This window comes from Coenobita brevimanus, chromosome 24 (genome assembly GCF_032717465.1).
Source record: "Coenobita brevimanus isolate Jiangsu-jjx chromosome 24, ASM3271746v2, whole genome shotgun sequence".
Classification (NCBI taxonomy): Eukaryota; Metazoa; Arthropoda; class Malacostraca; order Decapoda; family Coenobitidae; genus Coenobita; species Coenobita brevimanus.
Window position 1 is genome coordinate 56,130,855 of NC_136977.1, and position 23,924 is coordinate 56,154,778.

Genomic DNA, 23,924 nt, shown 5'->3' on the forward strand with positions numbered 1-23,924 from the left:
CTCTGCCTTATCCTAGTATTTGTGACCCTTCCACACAAATACAAATTTTTCCTTTTTTTATCTATCTACCTATCCACTCATCCGTGTGTGTGTGTGTGTGTGTGTAGTATATTCTTCGTATCTCTCAACCCTCTCTCTTAACCACGGAATAAGTTATCGTACTGAAGAGGTTTTCGAAAATTTTGTCTTACAAGCTGAATAAAAAAAAAAAAAGAGGACAAAAAACAAAAAAGCGTAATCATGATCAAGCGAGGGTAATGAATGATCGAATGACAATGGAAAAAGAAAAAGAAATGAAGAGTTGAAGGAGGAAAAATGCGAAAGGAAAATGATGAAGGAAAGGAAAAAGAAAAAAATGAGTGCAAGGTAAATGGAAAAATGAACGAACGGAAAAAATGAACGAATGGAAAAAGAAAAAATGAACCAGAAAAAGAAAGGAACGAAAGAAAGAAAATGAACAAGAAGATAAAGAAAGAAAAGAACGAAAGGAAAAAAAAAATGAACGAATGGAAAAGGGAAAAATGAGCGAAAGGACAATGTGAACGAAAAAAGTGAACGAAAAACCACATGCAAAAAATCAGTTAGTGAAAAATACTGAAAAAATGTTAGTCTCTTTTTCAACAGATTTTTTTTTATATCTCTACGTAAAGGAAAAAAATATATATTACTTTACTGGGGTGATTATGGGGCTTAGTAAAATAAATAAATAAATAAATGGTAGGCTTTATAATATGTTTCATGGTAATAATGGTGTTGTAAGTGCGTCAATAGATGCTTCATTAGGGAAATTAACTCTTATTAACGATGGGAAATTGACTGATTAGCGATGGGAAATGGACTCTGATTAGCGGTGGGAAATAGACTGATTAGCGGTGGGAAATAGACTCTGATTAGCGGTGGGAAATAGACTCGGATTAGCGATGGGAAATACTCTTAGCGATGGGACACAAACTCTTATTAGCGATGGGAAATAGACTGATTAGCGATGGGAAATATACTCTGATTAGCGATGGGAGATAGACTCTAGCGATGGGATATATTCTGATTAGCGATGGGAAATAGACTGATTAGCGATGGGAAATAGACACTGATTAGCGATGGGAAACAGACTCTGATTAGCGATGGGAAATACTCTTAGCGATGGGACACAAACTCTTATTAGCGATGGGAAATAGACTGATTAGCGATGGGAAATAGACTCTGAATAGCGATGGGAAATAGACTCTAGCGATGGGAAATAGACTCTAGCGATGGGAAATAGACTCTGATTAGCGATGGGAAATAGAATGTCATTAGCGATGGGAAGTTGACTAATTAGCGATGGGAAATAGACTCTGATTAGCGATGGGAAATAGACTGATCAGCGATGGGAAATAGACTCTGACTAGGATATAGACTCTGATTAGCGATGGGAAATATTCTGATTAGCGATGGGAAATACTGATTAGCGACGGGAAACAGACACTGATTAGCGATGGGAAATAGACTCTGATTAGCGATGGGAAATAGACTCTGATTAGCGATGGGAGATAGACTCTAGCGATGGGAAATATTCTGATTAGCGATGGGAAATAGACTGATTAGCGATGGGAAATAGACACTGATTAGCGATGGGAAACAGACTCTGATTAGCGATGGGAAATACTCTCAGCGATGGGACACAAACTCTTATTAGCGATGGGAAATAGACTGATTAGCGATGGGAAATAGACTCTGATTAGCGATGGGAGATAGACTCTAGCGATGGGAAATATTCTGATTAGCGATGGGAAATAGACTGATTAGCGATGGGAAATAGACACTGATTAGCGATGGGAAACAGACTCTGATTAGCGATGGGAAATACTCTCAGCGATGGGACACAAACTCTTATTAGCGATGGGAAATAGACTGATTAGCGATGGGAAATAGACTCTGATTAGCGATGGGAAATAGACTCTAGCGATGGGAAATGGACTCTGATTAGCGATGGGAAATAGAATGTCATTAGCGATGGGAAGTAGACTGATTAGCGATGGAAAATAGACTCTGACTAGCGATGCGAAATAGACTCTGATTAGCGATGGGAAATACTCTCCTCGGAAATATTCTCCTTTGCGATGGGAAATAGACTCAAATTAGCGATGGGAAATACTTATTAGCGATTTCACGGTAAAAGCTTCGTAATCATGTCATGTTCGTGTTGATTTCGTGTCCTCGCCAATTTCGCCGCCAAAAGATGAGTGAAGGCTTGCATTACAGCGAAATTCCGTCCCTGTGGAGGCTATCAGACAGCTAGAAGTGATGATTAGAGAGACAGAGGAAAGACAGGAGTGACAGCGGTGGACGGGAAGACGATGGGGTGGGAAGGGAGGACAGAGGCGGGTAAAATGGAAATCGATTGAGTTGATGGTAGGGGCAGGAAGACAAACGTGGTGAAAACCCGATGTTCTCTCTCTCTCTCTCTCTCTGTCTCTCTCTCTCTCAGCCTCTTATCTGTGAGTCCAGAAAGGCTTCTTAAGATTTCCCCAAGGATCTGAGAAATACACTAAGATCCCCAAATAACTTCTTGAACGCTACTATAAGCCTTTCACTTTAACCTGGCCCAAATTTTCGTCCTTTTGCTTCTCATTTCACGCAGCTCAGTAGCAGAATAAGACAATACTATGGTTCTACATAACTTTATACCACTTCTTCGTGACTAGCACCAGAGTCTCGTGTTAAACTATTGTTACAACTACTTCCTTTTCCTATCTCTTCCCTTCTTCTCTTGTTTTCCATTCTCTCCTTTTGTTATTTTTTTTCACCCTTTCCTTACTTCCCATTTCCTTCCATCCTTCATTTTTTTTTTTTTAACTTCACTCCCTTCACTTTTTACTGACTACCTGACTCTCCCTGCTGACTCACCTCTGTTACCTGACTCTACCCGCTGACTCATCTTTGTTACCTGACTTTCCCCGCTGACTCACCTCTTACCTGAATCTACCTACTGACTCACCTCTGTTACCTGACTCTACCCGTTGACACACCTCTGTTATGTGACTACCCGCTGACTCACCTGTTACCTGACTCTTCCCATTGTCTCACCTCTCTTACCTGACTCTATCCGCTGACTCACCATTTACCTGCCTCTACCTACTGACTCACCTCTGTCTGGTGCGTGGTCGAGTCGTTGCTGAGGAAGACTGCGAGGAGGGCCAGCTTAAGGGCAAGATCAACGCCATTCACCATCATGAGGGATTTCTGCCGCTGCCTGTGTGAGTACCGCTGAAACGCCACCTCCAGCTGCTCGTCCCGGAAGCTGGGGCCAAGGAGGAAGAGACGAATGAGAGGAAGAAAGGAAAAATTGCGGGTGGAAAGAAAAGACGAATGAGAAGAAAATGGAAGAAATTGTGAATGAAAATGGGATGGGGGAGGAAAATGTTGACTACTACTGCTAATACTACTGATGATGATGATGATGATGATACTACTACTACTACTACTACTACTACTGCTGCTGCTGCTGCTGCTACTGATGATGAAGATGAAGATGATGATGATGATACGACTACTACTGCTGCTGCTGCTACTAATGATGATGATGATGATGATACTACTACTGCTGCTGCTGCTACTACTATTGATGATGATGATGATGATACTACTACTACTACTAATGGCGAAGGACTCAATAAAAAGAATTGAATAAAAGAACGAAAAGGCTTGAGAAATGAAAGTGGTCAGAGGGAAATTATAAGGATTGCACGTGTATTTGTTTGTTTGTACTGAAGACCTAGTGGAACACGTCTAGGTAGGTGTAACGAAGGAAAGAAAAATGGCCGAAACAGAATGAAATAAGGACGAAAGGGAATTACGGAAAGGCGAATATAAATCAGGGTTGAAAATAAACGAATAACAGAAGGAATTACGGACGAAAGACGATGAATTTGGACGAAAAAGAAAAACGGCGGAGATGACGAACGAGTGAAGAAAGTGGAATAAATATCGACGAACATATATGGGAAATGACGAAAAGAAATAAGGAAAGAGCGAAGAAAATGGAATAGCGACGAATACTTATGAGAAAATTAATGACTAAAGAAACGAAGCAAGAGCGAAGAAAATGGAAGAATATCAACGAATATACATAGAAAACGGAAAAAAATAAGGAATGACTGAAGGAAAGGGAAAAAGCATGGACGATTAGATTTGGGAAACGACGAAGGAACGGACGAAATAAAGAGAAACATGAACGAAAAGACTTGGGAAAGTACAAGAGATAGGCGAGATTTGGGAAACGAAGAAAGACGAAAGAATAGAGAGAAGCATGAACGAAAAGATTTGGGAAAGTACGAGAGATAGGGTAGATTTGGGAAACGATGAAGGAAAGGACGAATTAAGAGAAGCATGATCGAAATGAACTGGTAAATTATGAGAGATGGAGAAAGGTTAAGGAATATGATCACGGAAACAGAGCTGGTGACACAATACGCAAAAGACTGAGAAAAAAACGAAAGATTTGGGGAAAAGGGGAGATGCTACAGACGAAATGACTATGAAATGACAAAAAGGACGAAACAAAATGAAATATGGACTAAATTCGTACATATGAAGGCGAAAAAATAGCAATATTATCAGGCAGATAGCGCTCAAGAAAGGGCGAAGGATGAATTTTACGAAGACAACTGAGAAATGACGAAGAATGAAGAAAAAAGTAGGAATGTAAATGGCGAAAAGGCTGGAACGAAACAAAAGGACGAAATAGGTGAAGTAAAAGAAAACAGGACCCGTATACTTTTCGGTCAAGGAAGCTCCCTAACACCTTTTCCTATGTGATTTATTTTGCTAATTACACCTTACTGTCCTATTCGGTGTTACTTCAGTCGTTTCAATATCGCCATACTCTGCCTGATTAACGTATAGAAGGATATGAACCAGCCATATCCAAAAATAAATCGCTAAGGAAGAGGTGTTAGGGAGCTTCCTTACTCGATGAGAATACGGGGCTAGGAGCTGAGAGAGAGAGAGAGAGAGAGAGAGAGAGAGAGAGAGAGAGAGAGAGAGAGAGAGAGAGAGAGAATTACATAAACACAAACGATCACACACACACACACACACACACACACACACACACACACACACACACAGAATACATAAACGACACGAATCAGGAAGGTCACACCAAGAAAAAAACAAGCAAGAAAAACACCAATAAAACACAAAACTAAATTCACTGACACAAAGAAGGGGATGAGAGAGAGACAAGACGAGATTAGTGATGATAAAGACGGTATTAAGACGGATAGAGGGATTAGGGGAGAGAGAGAGAGAGAGAGAGAGAGAGAGAGAGAGAGAGAGAGAGAGAGAGAGAGAGAGAGAGAGAATGATGAAGGTGAAGTTGAATGAGTAGATACAACGTGAAAATATATGTAGAGGGAGTAGATAAACAGGCTGATAGGTAAGACAACAGACAGATAGATAGAAAGGAGTACAGAGGAAAGCAAACAGCAACAGACCAGCTGGCCCTTTCGTGGTTGGTGGCATAAGGAAGGTTATATTAAAATTATTTCATCAGTTTAAGACAAGGACATACAAGCAGAAAGGCTCCCCCCACCCACCAAACACTGATAGATAGATAGATAGATAGATAGATAGACAGATGGGCAGATACATAAATATACAGACAGATAGATGGATAGATAGATAAATATATAGAAAGACATATACAGACAGACACATAGATACAATATATTAGGACTGACAGATACAGATAGATAAAGGTGAACTGAGAGGTCGAGAGATTTAATTAATTATATAAACATCGACAGACATAGATAAACAAAAAATGAATACAATAACAGCCTGATAAACACACACACACACACACACACACACACACACACACACACACACACGGGCACATAATTACAACTCCACCGTAAACTAAACATAAAAAAGACAATCATCTCTATAGAGGAAAGAAAATACTCTCAACCCCAGTAACACTGATTTATAACACACACTTCCCAATCGATCTTATTTCCCACACACAGGAAACACTAAGAAAACCCAATCTGCCCCCAAGACAATCTCATTTGCCCCCAGGGAAGTCCTAAGGAAACATCATCACATCATCTCCACATAGACAACGCTGACCAATATCCTCTCATCAAAAACATAATTCACAGATAAACACAAAGTAAATATCCTAATACACTTTTTGGAAATAACCTTAAATACAACTTGTAATATTCTTTACAATTTTAACATGACAGTTTTCATGTACTTTCCTACAACATATAGATAAACTGCAGCAGGTTTTTCCAATGCTTTTTGAAAATTTGTTGTTGTTGTTGTTGTTGTTGTGGCCCCAGGCTCATCTCAAATGTGAACCCAGTGGACTGCAGGCAGAAGCTGTCCTCCTCCTGCAGTCCACCATCCTCCTTTCGGGGGATAGGTAGGGAGATGAAGGACGTTTATAGAACCAGGCAGAGGGGTAGTAAGGTTATATACGTGCCATCACAATAAATAAATAAATAAAAATAAATAAAAAGATACACTGATATCCAAAGGAGATAAAAATGAAGAAAAAAAAGCCTGAAAAAGTTTGTTTGTGTGTGTGTGTGTGTGTGTGTGTGTGTGTGTGTGTGTGACAGAGAGAGAGAGAGAGAGAGAGAGAGAGAGATGGGGGGGGGTTTGAAGGTCGAATCAAACCAACAGAGGTCGTTTAGGTGGTCAAGAGCTTACGAGAGTGACGGGAAGCGAGGGGAACAGACGTCTGACACGAGGGGCAAGTGAGGGGAAAGCAAACAGACAGACAGGGGAAACGGCAGGGCTGGGGAGGGGAAGGGAAGGGGAAAAATGAGGGAACAAGAATGAGAGGGGTTGGGGTGAGGGGAGAGTGAGAAGAGTAGAGTGAGGGGAGAATGCGAAAGACAGAGGGTGAGGGGAGAATGCGAAGGACAGAGGGAGAGGGGAGAGTGAGAAGAGCGGAGGGTCTGGGGGTGATGAGAGTAAAATGAAGCCGAGGGGAGGAATACATGGTAATGAGAGGGAAGTGAAAGGAACTCGAGGTGAGGGGAGTAAGAGAAGAACAGAGGTGAGGTAAGGGTGAGGGGAAATGAGGATAACATGAAGCGAGGGAAAGTGGTACAGCTGGTGCGAGGGGAGTGAGAAATACTGACGGTGAGGAGGATGAAGGTAGCAGGAAGGCAGGGGAAAAAGGGAGACGGGACAGCTGGGGAGAGGGGAGTGAGAGGGGAGAGTGAAGCAGGCTGAGGAGGGAGGGAGGGTGAAGAGGGCTGAGGGTGAGAGGGGAGAATATGAGTAACCACAGATTTTCCTTAAATACGCCTTTTTATTAGTCAAAATTATCACATCAATAATGAGCACTTGTCCACTGAAACCATGATTTTATTTTCATTTTTCATTATTACAAACCCAGTCACCCTATTACTAACGCAAAAATCACCACACTGAAGGCAAACCATTATTTTTTTTTCTTTTTTTTACAATTAGGTGGCAGTTTTAAGATTATCATGGTTTGGAAATACAATACGTGGGTCTTACGCACAGTCACGCAACTAGTCTATTAAGCCCCGCCCCCTTCCTGAAGTTCTATGCCTCCTACTGGCTGGGTGGTGGTTGAGGGGGCGGGGCTTAGGTGACAAGTTGCGTGGCGCCGAGTATAGTTTCTTGGAGGCTTTTGGAGACACCACATTAACACACTTTAAATATACAGTAAAAAAAAATAATGGATCGATAGTTTGCTTCATCAAAGTAAGAACTGTAAGGTTTAGAAAGGAAAAAAAGAGAGGAATTACTTAGAAGAGAGAAGTGTAAGAGGGGATTTGCTTTGGAGAGAGAAGTGTATAAGAGGGGACTTGCCTTGAAAGAGAAGTGAATGGTTTAGTGGGGAAAAAGAGAAGGGACTGCTTTGAAGAGAGAAGTGTAGGGGTTAGAGTGGAAAAAAGAGAGGAGATTTGCAGTGGTTAATAGGTAAAATGAGTAAATTATTATTAAAGAGAGAAAAACGAAAGCCAGCCAAGAGAGAGAGAGAGAGAGAGAGAGAGAGTGTGTGTGTGTGTGTGTGTGTGTGTACCAAGGAAGGAGAGACCAGCAACGGTATAGGCGAAGGAAGAAAAAGAGGACCAACACAAAGGGAGGAGGAAAAGGGAGGAGGCCAAAGGGAAACAAGAGAATTGGGGGAAAAAACAAACAAACAAACATAGGGGAGAAACGACCTCTGAATATCAAGCTAAGACAACAAAGCCAGAGAGAGAGAGAGATTTATGTAGATATCAACAAGGAGAGGTATATTCAAGACAGTTTAACAGGATTCGGAAAAACAGCACAAAAGGGCAAACTCTAAGGAAATTCTGTCTATCTATCTATCTATTTATCCATCTCTACCTACCTACAATACCTATTTATTTATCTAGCTATCTATCTATCCTCCACTCATTCATCCATCCATCCATCCATCTATCTATTTATGTGTACCTACCTACCTACCTACCTTCCTATCTACCATCTATCTATTTGTCTACCTACCTACCTACCTACCTTCCTATATATCTATCTGTCCATCTGTCTATCTATCTATCTATCAATCTATCCCTCCCTCCAACTACCTATCTATATATCTGTATTTATCTATCTCTCTATCTATTTATCTATCTCCCTAAATACCTACCAACCTACCTACTATCCTATCAATCAATGTATCTATCTATCTATCTGTCTATCTATCTGACTCTATATATATCTATCCACCTATCCAAAACCTTTAAGAATATGCAAAGTAATCATGAAGAGACGTGTGAAGAAGAAAATTTAATCTGATATGGAAGGAGGCAGAAAAAGACAGACATAAAAGATAGATTAGCAGAAGTAGGAAGGTAGACAGACCTGGGATAAGACAAGGATAGGGTAGATATATGAACACAAAAGGAGAGACTAGTATAGGTAGGAGGGTAGAGGCGCCTTATCTTGACTACCTGTTCGTGAGGGTAGGGAAGTAGATGCCATGGTACACGTGACCTCTCTTGAAGATTTGACCTGTGGGATCAGCCTCTCTGGTTGAGCTGGTTCGGTCGATTGCTGGAAAGAAGAAGAAAGAGAATTAATTGCTGCATGAGGAAGAGAAGAAGACTCAGCTGTGGCAAAGAAGAAGAAGTTAATTTCGTTCCCCTGTTTCTCTCAACTTTTTCTAATAAATACTTTTCTTCTTCTTCTTCTTCTTCTTCTTCTTCTTCTCTCTCTCTCTCTCTCTCTCTCTCTCTCTCTCTCTCTCTCTCTCTCACACACACACACACACACACACACACACACATATATATATACAACACGTGGATAGAGTGAAGGTTTTTTACTAATTTACATCTCCGTTACAGACAAAAAATTAGTTTAAAATGACTTTTTTTTTTTGTCTATGTGGGGAAAATGACCTTCAGACAGACAGACAGACAGACAGACAGAAAGCCAGATAGACAGACAGACACACAGATAGACAGACAGATAGTCTGAGAGAGAGAGAGAGAGAGAGAGAGAGAGAGAGAGAGAGAGAGAGAGAGAGAGAGAGAGAGAATGAATAATACTTTTACTACATAATCCTTAATTAAAAACAGATTTTAAAAAAATTCAGTCTTGGTACAGAAAAATATACCCATGTAATTTTCAATCAATAAAAGAATAAGAATAAAAATGCAAAACCGTAAAAAACAAATAATTAACAAATAAATAGATAAATCTAAAAAACATTAATCTTTCCGTCTATGTAAATATTGTCTTTCCTTCGCAAAAAAAAAAAAAAAGTTTGGAGTTTAGTGGTAGGAGTTTAATTGCTTGTTAAGAAGGCTATTAGCGGCCGTCCTTTGCGGGAGTCAAACTAGGACAGCTATTATTTTCACCACACACACACACACACACACACACACAAACAATATCTCGTCTGCTGTGAAGTAAAAAAAAAAAAATGTGGGAAAACGGAGTGGAAAAATGCACAGGTGTTAAATTAAAAATGCGCCAAAGTTAATTAAAATGCGCAGGTGTTAATAAAATGCGCATGTGTTAATAATATATGCAGGTGTTAATAAAAAATGCGCCGGTGTTAAATGAAATGCGCAGGTGTTAATTAAAAGTATGCAGATGTGATGGTGGGTAGTGTCGAAACGGGTCAAATATTTCTCCCAGGTGACCTATGGATGAACCCAATTACCATGTTCTTAGTCCATCCTGGCATTAAAAAACCCAGTCCATTAACATCAGCCGAAGACTGAAAATAAAACTCTATGGGATTTGCTACCCATGTTTCACTACCTCTGTGGAAATGAGAGGGACGCCTTCACGTGGTGGCACCGATATAACCAGGCGGCTCCACTGCTTGGTAAACGTCTCTCAGCTACTTTTCTATTCCCCGGAAGGAGGATGGCTGACTGCAGGAAGCCAACTACAGCCTGCAGGTCACCGAGTACACGTACCAGATGAGCCTGGTACCACAACTCTCCCTCTTTCAAGTGTTTTACGCAGTTTAAGTTTTCAGCTGGGTACGAGTTCTTCAGTTATTATTATTATTATTATCATTATTATTATTATTATTATTATTATTATTATTATTATGTGCGTATATCGCCAACAAACCTGAATCCATTACTCCAGTTCCAGATTACAAACCAAAGGAAGTGAAATTGAAAATGGAAAAGGGCAGATAAACCTGAATCTATTACCCTACCCTTACCAAAAAATGAGTTGAAATGAAAAGTAAAATATTCGACTTATGAATAAATTCCTTTAGGCTTTATGCAACCTCTGGGATAAAAAAAATAAATGAATGAACGAAAGAATGAGTGAATAAATATATAAATAAATAGATAAAAAAATACTCTGACCTAATAACGAATGAATCGGCCTTAAAAAAAAACAGATCACATTTAAATCATGATAAAATACGTGTTAATAAATGACACATAAAAAACTCTACCCTATTGTGTTGTTTATCAGCGGTGATATAATGCAACTATAACAGTGAATCCCCGTTGTGTCGCTCTGTGTAAAGGTCAGATTAATACACACACACACACACACACACACACACACACACACACACACACACACACACACACACACAACAAGTGGATAGGGTGAGGGCTTTTTAACAATTTACCTCTCCGCAACAGATTAAAAATTATTTTAAAAGGTCACTTTATGTCTTTGGGGAAAACGACCTTTTTAAGACAGACACACAGACAGACAGAGACAGATAGATAAACAGATCGATCGATACATACGTATTTCTTAATCTAAAACCAGATTTAAAAAACATTCAGTCTCAGTACAGAAAAATATACCCTTGCAATTTTCAATCAATTAAATAAGAATAAAAATGCAAAACAGTAAAAAAATAAATAAGTAAAAAAACAAATAAATAAATAAATCTAAAAAAAATATTAATCTTTCCGTCTATGTAAAATACTGTCTTTCCTTAAAAAAAAAAAAGTTTCGTGGAAGGAGTTTAATTGCTTGTTAAGAAAGCTATTAGCGGCCGTCCTTAGCGGGAGTCAAATTAGGACAGCTATTATTTTCACCACACACACACACACACACACACACACACACACACACACACACACACACACACACACACACACACAATGAAAAAATCACGTATGCATGTGTGAAGTAAAAAAAAAAAAAATGCTGGAGAAAACGGAGTGGAAAAATGCACAAGTGTTTATTTAAATATGCGCCAGTGTTAACTGAAAATGCGCAGGTTTATAAAATGCGCCGGTGTTAATAAAATGCGCAGGTGTTCATAATATATGCAGGTGTTAATGAAATGTGACGGTGTAAAATGAAATGCGCAGGTGTTAATTAAAAGTATGCCAATGTTAAGATGGGTGGTGTCAAAACTGGTCAAATATTTCTCCCAGGTGGCCTATGGATGAACCCAATTACCATGTCTTTAGTCCATCCTGGCACTGACAAGCCCAGTCCATTAACATCAGCCAAATAAAAGAGATTGGGGGAAAAACTCTCCGGGATTTACTACCCATGTTTCACTGCCTATGTGGAAATGAGAGGGACGCCTTCACGTGGTGGCACTGAAATATCCGTGAGACTCCACTGCTTGGTGTACGTCTCTCAGCTACTTCACTATTCCCCGGAAGGTGGATGGCGGACTGAAGACAGACAACTACAGCCTGCAGTCCACCGAGTACATGTATCAGATGAGCCTAGAACCACAACTCTCCCTCCTTCAACTAGTTTATGCAGTTTGGGTTCTCAGATGGTTATGAGTTCCTCAGTTATTATCATTATTATTATTATTATTATTATTATTATTAATATAATAATAATAATAATAATAATAATAATAATTATAATAATAATTATTAATATCATTATTGTGCTTACATCGCCAACAAACCTGAATCCATTACTCCTGTTCCAGATTACAAACCAATGGAAGCGAAAATTTAAAAAAAGGAAAAAGGCTGATAAACCTGAATATATTACCCTACCCTTACCAAAAAAATGAGTTGAAATGAAAAATAAAATCGAGTTATGAATAAATTCCTTTAGGCTTCATGCAACCTCTGGGATAAAAAAGTGAATGAATGAATGAATGAATGAATAAATAAATAAAAACTCTGACCTAGTAACGAATGATGTAGCCTTAAATAAAACAGATCACATTTAAATTATGGCAAAATACGTGTTAATAAATGGCACATAAAAAACTGTCCTATTGTGTTGTTTATCAGCGGTGATATAATGCAACTATAACAGTGAATCCCCGTTGTGTCGCTCTGTGTAAAGGTCAGATTAATACATACACACACACACACACACACACACACACACACACACACACACACACACACACACACACACACACACACACACACACACACATCGTTGTTATGCAGGTAAACAGATCTGGTTTCATATACATTTTATCACTCTCAGGTTTCTATGACTGTCACGTTAATAATTTTCTCTCTCTCTCTCTCTCTCTTTCTCTCTCTCACACACACACACACACACACACACACACACACACACACACACACACACAACGCACGTATGGTGTGTCAAGGCAAAGAGAGACTACCTGAAAAAAATAAAGAAAAAAAAGATGAATTTATAACCAATATCAAAAGTGTCCGTCATATTTGGGAATTTGGGATGTTTTGAGAGGGAGCATAAAAATTACAAATATCCAATTCTTCTCCCCTTGCCTCAGCCTTCCCTCCCCACTCCCCAGCCTTCCCTCCCCACTCCCCAACCTCCCCTCACCACTCCCCAACCTCCCCTTCCCACTCCCCAACCTCCCCATTCATTCCCCTCTTCCCCTCAGTCTAGTTCTAATCCCCAACTATCCATCACACGCCTCATGACTAAAAACCTTCTATCGTTCATCACTGTCCTTAGCATCGACAGAGAGAGAGAGAGAGAGAGAGAGAGAGAGAGAGAGAGAGAGAGAGAGAGAGAGAGAGAGAGAGAGAGAGAGAGAGAGAGAGAACACCCGCCCTACCCACGCCCTCTTCTACTCGTGTTCCATTCGTGTTCTCCTCTCTCTCTCTCCCTCTCTCTCTCTCTCTCTCTCTCTCTCTCTCTCTCTCTCTCTCTCTCTCTCGTCTGGGGAGGAAATATCCGGCCCGGAAACACTCTCTTTGATATATACCGCAATGGTGTTCTCTCTCTCTCTCTCTCTCTCTCTCAGGTGCATATGCAGAGGCTACGAGACAGGACTGAATATTTAGGATGGGGGGGGAAGAGCATCTGGGAAAATTGCCGAAATGCACATCATCGGAAAACGATGTGTGTGTGTGTGTGTGTGTGTGTGTGTGTGTGTGTGTGAGAGAGAGAGAGAGAGAGAGAGAGAGAGAGAGAGAGAGAGAGAGAGAGAGAGAGAGAGAGAACGATAACAATAGCACACGCGACCAAATGGACAATAAGAAGAACGTAAATGGTAATAATATTAATAAAAGCGATAAGGACGACAGAGAGAGAGAGAGAGAGAGAGAGAGAGAGATGGGCAATATCGCTAATGGCAAACTAAATATTACCTCATACTTCTCACCACACACACACACACACACACACACACACACACACACACACAGGTCAAAAGCATACTCACAAAACCTCTCCCTCCCTCCCTCTCTCTCTCTCTCACACACACACACACACACACACACACACACACACACACACACACACACACACACCAATCACTACAGCTGACGATTACTCTACACAATCGTCTAGCTGTAGTAATAATAAAATAAAAAACAAGTAATCGGACTGAAGAGGTTAAAATTAAGTGTAAAAAGAATCACTACAACAGGATTGCAATAATCTCAAGGCATAATAATAATAATAATAATAATAATAATAATTAAGTGTAAAAAGAATTACTACAACAGGATTGCAATAATCTCAAGGCATAATGATAATAATAATAATAATAATAATAATAATAATAATAACAATAGCAGCAGCAGCAGCAGCAGCAGTAGTAGTAGTAGTAGTACTAGTAGTACTAGTAGTAGTAATAATGAGAGAGAGAGAGAGAGAGAGAGAGAGAGAGAGAGAGAGAGAGAGAGAGAGAGAATGACTCCACTTAAGTAGCCTGGAAGGACACCCACCAGACACCCGCTCCACTGTAAACACGCGCCGGGATTCGAACCCAAGAACGGGAGTCGTTGTCTGAGTGGCTCTGGGGATCTCGTGACAACTTTTCCTTAGCGATTTATTCTGCTGAACTCCATATCCTCTCGTATGTAAATGAAACTGTCAATACCTACGTGACAGAATCTAATTATAAGAGATGTTAAACAAGCCAAATGAGGCCGGTGCTTCGAGGCCTCTTATGCTTTAACTCTAAGGTAAACACACGCCAGGATTCGAACACAGGGCCTGGTTAGATAGGAGGTTGTCAGGTTGATCAGACGCGAGGCCACACAAAGCCGCTTCTCAACTTGGCTGCATCAAAGTGTGGTACAGTGGCTCTCGTCGCTAGTGAACGCGGCCGGGATGAAAGGTCTGTGTGTGTGTGTGTGTGTGTGTGTGTGTGTGTGTGTGTGTGTGTGTGTGTGTGTGTGTGTGTGTGTGTGTATGTGTTTGTGTGTGTGTGTGTGTGTGAGAGAGAGAGAGAGAGAGAGAGAGAGAGAGAGAGAGAGAGAACGTGGGGAGAAGTAATGAGGATTTTACAAGAAGTGTCCACAAAACTGTATAAAATTGTCTGTCAGAAGGATGAACACAACAGAAAAACAAAATACAAGAACACTGCACACAACACAACAGAACATAACACACAACAAATCATAACACACACCGTAACACACAAGACGTCACAGATAAGAGCTCCCTCCCTTCATCCTTTCACTTAAAAACACAGACTTCGAAAAAATATATATATAGTTTCTACAGCCATGAATATAAAGAGGAAAGGAAGATCGTAACATGTGTGAGCTAGAAATGAAGGATTTGGGGTGACGGAGCGACCAGGGAAAGTAAAATGAACATGGGGAGAGACGACAGAGATGAGGGGAAATGAGTCATGAGGAAGCTGAGACAGAGAAGGGGAAGAACGGAAGAGACGAGAAGAGAGAGATAAGTCGCTGAAAGAAGGGTGATAGGGAGTAAGGGAGAGGACTGTTAAGGGATGAAAGAGAGGCGGGAAGATGGGTGAGAGAAACAGCCAGAAGAGAAGTGAAAGACGGGTCAAGGAAAAGAGGTTGAAGGATAGAAAAAAAGAGGGGTGGATGAGAAGTGGAATTGGGGAAAAAGAGACGAATAAAAGAAGGGTGGAAGTGGGGTGGAATAGGGGTTGAAAGACGTGTAAGAGGGATGGAAGAGGGGAGCAGGGGAGTCACGAGGGGAAAGACGTAATGAGGAAATGAAAGAGAAACTGCAGAGGGGAAGGAGGGGAAGAGAAAGACAATGCATTGAGAGAAAGAAGTCACTGCAGTGGAGCATGAAGGAGGGAGGATGAGAAATGAAGGTAGCGGGGCGTGCCAGACCGAGATGAGGTGAGGGGAGTGGGGAGAGAAGAGTGGGGTGATGAATGTGGGGTGGGGAGAGTGGGGTGATGAATGTGGGGTGGGGAGACTGGAGTGAGAGGAGTGGGGTGAGGAGAGTGAGGTGAGGGGAGTGGAGTGAGGGCAGTGGGGTGGGGAGTGGGGTGAGGAGAGTGCGGTGGGGAGCGTGGGGTGAGGATAGTGAGGTGATGAGTGTGGGGTGACGGGAGTGGGGTGAGGAGAGAGTGGGGTGGGAGAGTGGGGTGAGGAGAGTGAGGTGATGAGTGTGGGGTGAGGGGAGTGGGGTGAGGAGAGTGGGATAAGGAGAATGGGGTGAGGAGAGAGTGGGGTGAGGGGAGCAGGGTGGGGAGAGTGGGGTGGGGAAAGTGGGGTGGGGAGAGTGAGGTGGGGAGAGTGGGGTGGTGGTCTTGACCTAATTACCTGTTTACAAATCCGCCGTAATGAAGGGGAAGAACACACACACACACACACACACACACACACACACACACACACACACACACACACACACACAAAGTCTCACTTTCTCACGCTCTCTCAGATGTCCCCTCACCCAGTAACTCTACACCCCGCACCCTCTTTCCCCCCCCCTCTCTCTCTCTCTTACCTGAAGTCTCCACACTCTCCTTAAAGTCTTGCCGCACTCTTTCAAACATCTCTTCACTCTTTTAAGTACATCCACACTTTTTCCTGTCTCTCTCTATTCCACTGAAACTCTCCACACTCTCCTAAAAGTCTCTCCGCACACTCTTCAAGTCCGCCCACATCTCCCTCTGCCCTCACTCATCCCGTAAAGGAGGGCACGCAGCTCGAACTCAGCAATTTCACGGCACTGGGAGCGGTCTGGACATAAACCACATTTGCCGGGGCTATGGATGTGCTTTAGGGCGCTTGGCTGGGCTGGAAGGGAGAGAAGAGGGGCCCAATTATTTCACAGAAAACATTTCGCTGATAAGGAGGTATTTGCTGGCGTAGGAGTGAGAAGCCTTCACGTGGTGGCACTGCTATGACGTGCCGGTCGATCTACATAAACATTTTGGCGAAGAGGGAGTTTTCTCTTTATATGTTGCTAGTGCAGGAGTGGGACGCCTTCACGTGGTGGTATTCGTGTGACCGGCCGGTGGATCTGCTTGGCTATTCACAGGGTGGATGGTGGACCGCAGAACATGGGCAAGCTTCGGTCTACAGTCCACTGGGTTCACATTTTGATTCTCCTGGCGTTCTAACTATACCCTATTTACTCAAACTTTGCCTAAACTTGCCATCTATCCTTTCCGAATAATTACTTGATCAACACTAGAATAGGATGTCAGTCACGAAGAAGTGGTATGGAGAGGATGTTGAGCCATACTGTGTCTCATTCTATCACTGAGGTACATAAAATAAGCTGGAAAAGGACACAAATCTGGGCCAAGTTGAGGTAAAAGGAGTATACCTGGATATCGGTATTACTGAGTGTGCTGGTAAGGATATATTTTGATGGTCGTACTGAATGTAATGCTTCACTTTTTGGTCAATCTGATGATGCCTTTCTTTCCTTCCTTCTTCCTTTCTCTTCTTTTTCTTTCTTTCGTTCTTTCTTTCTTCCCTTCCTCCTTTCTTTCTTGTCTTTTCTCGTTCATTTTCTTTTCTACATCTTTTTCTTCTTTGGTGTTATCATACTATTACAATCAGCCTGGAAAGACCCCTACCTATACCACATCCCACCTGTTCGCGAATAAATAAATAAATAAATAAATACAATAACACTAAAAAATTTGCCTGGATAATAAAAACAAGACACGTTCACATACGGAAGAGCTTAAGAACACCTGATAATTACGTGGCTAATGAGTGTACTAATTACTGGCAAACGGTAATTACGGTGCTGCTGAAGTTGCTGAAAATAATGACATTCTTATTTATCTCCTCACTGACTGAATATACCAACTGAAGTCTGAAATTTAACCCATTCAGTCCGATGCCTCACCAGAACTTTATATTTTACTGAGGCTCCTGAGTGACTGAGAGTGTAAGTGGGGGAGAATATTGTGGGAGATAATGGCTACTGAATACCGGAAGTGGGATGGGTCGTGGGAGTGTGGGTCATGGGTGTGGGACTGAAATTTGGGATGTTTCGTGGGCGTGAGGATATGTAGCACCCCGCCCCGCCCTGCCCCACCACGCCCCGCCCCATCTTTACCAGTGGGGACGTGGGAATACTTAACATCGCCCCGACCCGCCCCGACCAGCCAATGTCACTGGGTGTAGGAGTACTTAAAATCCCCACCCAGCCCCGCCCCGGCCCCAACCGCCCCGTCCAATTATATGCAAATGAGAGGGCCATTCCATAAAACACGGGCAGAAGAAAAAACCTCAATTTCAACCTCATATCGGCAGTCCTAAGCGGCTTAAAACTTCCCCTCCCTCACACGCCCTTCAAATATGCCTCTCGATTTCCCTCTATAATGACCATGATAGAAAGAAAAAAAAAAAGCCTAATTGCATCTAATGAGGCTAACCAGACAAGGCAATTAACATCCCCTCCCCCAAATTATTGAACTATATTAATAATCTCATACTGATGCCATATTATTGCCAGCCGGGCCTAATAGCGTCATTATCTAAAAATATGTTATAACGTAATTAACCTGATATTAAATTCTAACGAGGTTATTTAGCGATTCATGGCAATATAATAATAATTCTACAGAGTCATACTGTTGCCAGCCAAACGTAATCGGTTTATTGTAGAAAAATATAACCAGAAAGCACTCCGAGAGGACATACCTCCGCCACCGCAACAATATTTATGACTTACTCTTCTAATTTCACTTTCCTCCCAGACTAATATTTTTAAGGTCTCACAGACAATTAAATCTACGGTCTTAGTTTGCCCTGTTACACGAATTCGAAAAGCTGCTTCCGCCATCGTCCACTAATTTATGATTTATTTCCTCATCCATATCCGTATCCACCTCAAAATCTAATCAACTCTACCCTGATCCACTGACCATCTATTCACCAGATGTAATTGAAATCCGATACCAACCTTTAATAATATCTTGTATACAGACAAACAGATATGAGTAAATACATATCCTCCGCGCAATTTCGTAGCCAGACATCATATTCTAACTAGGTCATTAGGCTGTTCACTACCATGTTATTACAGTATAACCACCTCTATAATTATCAAGCACATAATTAAATGCACACTATTAACAAGGTCATATGCCCCTTTTTTAACAGGTAATTATAGTCATGACTATAATTATCAAGACTATAACTAACAACATATATGGTACTCTAACAGTCTCTCACTCTTTCTTTACTAGGTAGTTATACTCTCTCCTATAATTATCCAATAAAATATAACCAACTAGCTACCGGTATGACCTGTTAACAAGGCCATTATACCCTTAACTAGGCCAATTATACTCTCGTCTACCATTATCCCAAATTTTAACCAATTACAGATTATATTTTTGCCTTCTTTCTGTTTTTTATTCAGCCTATGAGACTAATTAACTTAAAGGGGTTAATTAGGGCCCTCATTAACCCCGTCACTACGAGACAATCACAAAAAAAAGTTACAAATGAGCAGACGCCATATTTTCATCTCTTCAGTCCGAGTACCCATGTCATTTTTCTATTTAATTCCTCCTATCTTGAGACGATTTTACGCTCTCTCTCTCTCTCTCTCTCTCTCTCTCTCTCTCTCTCTCTCTCTCTCTCTCTTATATATTACTGAAGACTAATTCAGCCACCCTAACTTGGTCCAGACTCTCTCTCTCTCTCTCTCTCTCTCTCTCTCTCTCTCTCTCTCTCTCTCTCTCTCTCTCTCTCTCTCAAGAAAGAAACAAAGAAAGAAAGTAGAGCTGAGATCAAAAGAGAAGGCAAGGTACAAAAAAGTAAGAGGCAGACAAAGCAGACTACAATTTGCATACGTTAATTTGAGAGGAATTTGCATGTAAGTTAATTCCTGAAAAGAGAGAGAGAGAGAGAGAGAGAGAGAGAGAGAGAGAGAGAGAGAGAGAGATCACCAGAGCAAGGATTCGATCTAAGGTCTATTAAAACATCAGTCACCTTTTTACCCACCACAAATATACACCATTTCAGGATAAACAGAAATCCCAACTACTTCATTATGATTTTCCTCTCTCTCTCTCTCTCTCTCTCTCTCTTTCAATATTTTCAGAGGTAGGGCTACGTCAATCCTGATCAGTAACGCCTTGAGTGACTATCTTACGACCCTGGAAGCGTTCAAATAAATAAATAAATAAATGTAAATAAAGCAAAATAAATCCGGCCACCTCCTGCATGCCACAGGAGGTGCGTCTGCGTAAGGCGACGAAAAATTTAGTAGTAAAAAAAAATGAGAAAAGGACGAGAGCTAGTAAAACAACACACACACACACACACACACACACACACACACACAATCATCGGAAGAAGTACACAAAAGCTTCCGTGTCGCAAAGAAAAAAAAAAACAATAACCAATAACAGAAAAAATAACACACTGCCCAAACACACACCCACACACACACACAACCCCCCACCCCCACACCCACACAATCCCCTCAAACCCACACACACACCCAACCCCCCACACCCACACTACCAACAAAAATCAGTAAAAACACAGTAATTTTAACGCCACTGGGCTCTGATTTGCACTATTGAGGGGCAGGGAGGGCCTTTACCATTTCAATAAAGCAGTAATTGTGCGTGGCAGGCAGTAAAGGAAATAGTTCTGTAATGCCAATTTGATTTTTGGTCCATTGGATTAGCATAACAAGTGTCCTGCCCAAATATTCGCTTCCATAATATTTACAAAAAAAAATGGGATGTTCTGGCCTCTCTCTCACTTTCTCTCTCTCTCTCTCTCTCTCTCTCTCTCTCTCTCTCTCTCTCACACACACACACACACACACACACACACACCTACCCCCCAAACTTTACTTCTCTCCCGTCCCTACTGGCATAATATTCCTCTCTCTCTCTCTCTCTCTCTCTCTCTCTCTCTCGAATAATATTTCTGGAAACAATTGGAAATTCGCAGCCCCACTCGCGTCCGCCTCTCTCTCTCTCTCTCTCTCTCTCTCTCTCTCTCCCGAATAATATTTCCAAAAACAATTGGAGTTTCGTCGCCCAATTTGCGACCGCGCGCTTGCCTTCCTGCCAGCCCCCCTCCCCCCCGTGTGTGTGGGGGGGGTGAGTGTGGGTGTGGGTGTGAGTGTGTGTGTGTGGGGGGATGAGTGTGGGTGTGGGTGTGAGTGTGTGTGTGGGGGGGTGTGAGTGTGGGTGTGGGTGTGAGTGTGGGTGTGGGTGTGTTTTGACTGGGTGTTACTTTTTCTGTTATTGGTTATTGGTGTGTGTGTGTGTGTGTGTGTGTGTGTGTGTGTGTGTGTGTGTGTGTGTGTGTGTGTTTGGAACTGGGAAGCTTTTGTTACTTATTTCTTCTGGTGCTGTGTGTGTGTGTGTGTGTGTGTGTGTGTGTGTGTGTGTGTGTGTGTGTGTGTGTGTGTGTGTGTGTGTGTGTGTGTGTGTGTGTGTGTGTGTGTGATGTACGGATAGTGGCTTGTGCGTGAGATACAAGGACGGTTGTGGGGGAAGGTGGGAAGGGTGTGATGTAGTGATGATGGTGTGTGTGGAATGGATTAAGGAGTTGTGGTGTGGGATGTGATGGTGCAGTATTCTCCTCACGCCTGTACCGCCCCCGTAAAGTTAACGTTGCCGCACCTGTACCCCAGCACAACACACCTTATGTCTCTCACGTCTCACCCAACTAACCTCTTTCCTACCCTGCACCAAACACGCAAGACATACGTAGAAGCAAAGATAAGACTACAAAGATAAACACTAACTTTAACCCCCGTCTGGAACGATGTATTAAGTCTATTCTTCCCATCACCTGATAGTTTTGGTCGGACCAGGTGAGAAGTACAGGTGAATTGGTTGTTAACGAGACATGATCTTATCTCTCCTGTTCGTACTTTTCCTAGGCTAAATTTAATTGTCTGTAAACAACAAGAATAAAATAAAATGCTCGTTCTCTCTATAACACACACACACACACACACCAGACTCATCCCCTGTTTTCAGCACACAAGACATCCATGTTGTCAATTGTCCTTGGGGTTTACGAATAGTTAAAAAGGACGATGATTCTTTTACGATCGATTTACGTTCAATCAGATAAATGGCGCGGTAAAGTATTGTGAACGAACGTAATGAAACAGACTCTATTTATCTATATACCTAGGCTGCTTCCCCCAAGGAAAGGGAGGTAGCCGAGACAGGACGACACACTCCCATTTACTCATCCATTCTAACCCATTCATTCGCATCTTAGTCACAAAGGAGAGAAGGGACAGATCCTCACCGCACCACACCGCACAAGGGTCAACTGCGCAGTGGAATCAGTGACATCCGCAGCAGGCCCGACAGCAGAGCTGGTTTACCCCTGCCACATCATAATAGACCCATCCCCTTACCCGCACCTGACCTGACTACCTGATCAGACCTAATGCGGGAGAATATCCCCTCAGGGCTGCGTCATCACTTATTCATTCACAATTTCTCTCCATTTATTTCTGTCACGCACAGCCACTCTTCCTTACTCAACAGACATCCCTCTCGCATCCAGCGCTCTCTTCACACTGTCCATCCATCCTACTCGTGGTCTCCCTCTCAGCCTTACACCTCTCACATCAGATCTAGCATCTTTTTCACCAATCGCTCATTATCCATTCTCTCCATATGCCCAAACCATTGCAACATCCTCTGCTCAACTTTACCAGCCATCTCCCGAACAACTCCAGTTCTCCTTCGCACTTCATCATTTCGCACTCGATCCATACGCGTCACTCCACACATACTTCTCAGACACCTCATCTCCATTACATTAAAACTTTTCCTCTCTGTTACACCCATATTCCATGTTTCAGCCTCATATAACGCAGTCGGTACCACAACACCCTCATACAGCCTTCTCTTTACATCCATTCTAAGCGAACATCTAAACACTTTTTTCATTCCTCCCAGCATCTTACCTACTTCATTTATTCTAAACTTCACGTCTGCATCTATTCTTCCATTCACAGCAACATGTGACCCTAAATATTTAAAACACTCTACCTCCTCAAGCAACTCACCATTCAAAACTATATTCATCCCCCTACCATCTACCAACCTCGTACACTTCATCACTTTACTCTTATTCTCATTTACTTTCAATTTCCTTCTTTTACACACCCTTCCAAACTCCACTACCAACTGTCTCAATCTCTCTTCTGAATCAGCCACCAGTGCAGTATCATCTGCAAACAGCAGTAGGTTCAGATTCCCCTCTCCACCATCAACATTCACCAGACTCGGACCTCCACCTAAAACTCTTGCATTCACCTCCCTTACAACACCATCCATATAAATATTAAACAACCAACGCGACATCACACATCCCTGTCGCAGCCCTACTCTCACGGGAAACCAATCACTCACAGCATTTCCCACTCTTACACACGCTCTACTATTATATAAAAACTTTTCACCCCTTTTAGTAACCTACCATCAAGTCCATACAATCTTAAAACAGTCCACAAAGCCTCCCTATCAATTCTATCATACGCTTTCTCTAAATCCATGAATGCCCAAAACACATCCTTGTCTTTCGCTAAATACTTTTCACACACTTATAGCGAACACCTGATCCACGCATCCCCTCCCTCTCCTAGAGCCACAATGCTCATCACCAATCACTCCCTCTGTACCCTCTGTAACTCTCATAATTAACACTCTACCATACACCTTACCTACAACACTCAACAGACTTGTACCCCTAAAGCTAGTACATTCATACTTATCACCCTTGCCTTCATATAACGCGACCACACAAGCACTTGCCTAGTCAATTGGCACCATACCTTTC

General features: G+C 41.9%; 1 protein-coding gene across 1 annotated transcript in view; it reads right to left on the minus strand.

Annotated features, from left to right (window-relative positions):
- Window positions 1–23,924, minus strand: part of LOC145393387 (adenylate cyclase type 8-like) — a 261,593-nt gene that overhangs the window by 216,701 nt on the left and 20,968 nt on the right. The window contains exons 4-5 of the mRNA XM_080267483.1: window positions 8,961–9,063; window positions 3,127–3,280 (exon numbers count right to left, since the gene is read on the minus strand). Of these exons, the coding sequence (XP_080123609.1) occupies window positions 3,127–3,280; window positions 8,961–9,063 (257 nt within the window). The remainder of the gene's footprint in view (window positions 1–3,126; window positions 3,281–8,960; window positions 9,064–23,924) is intronic.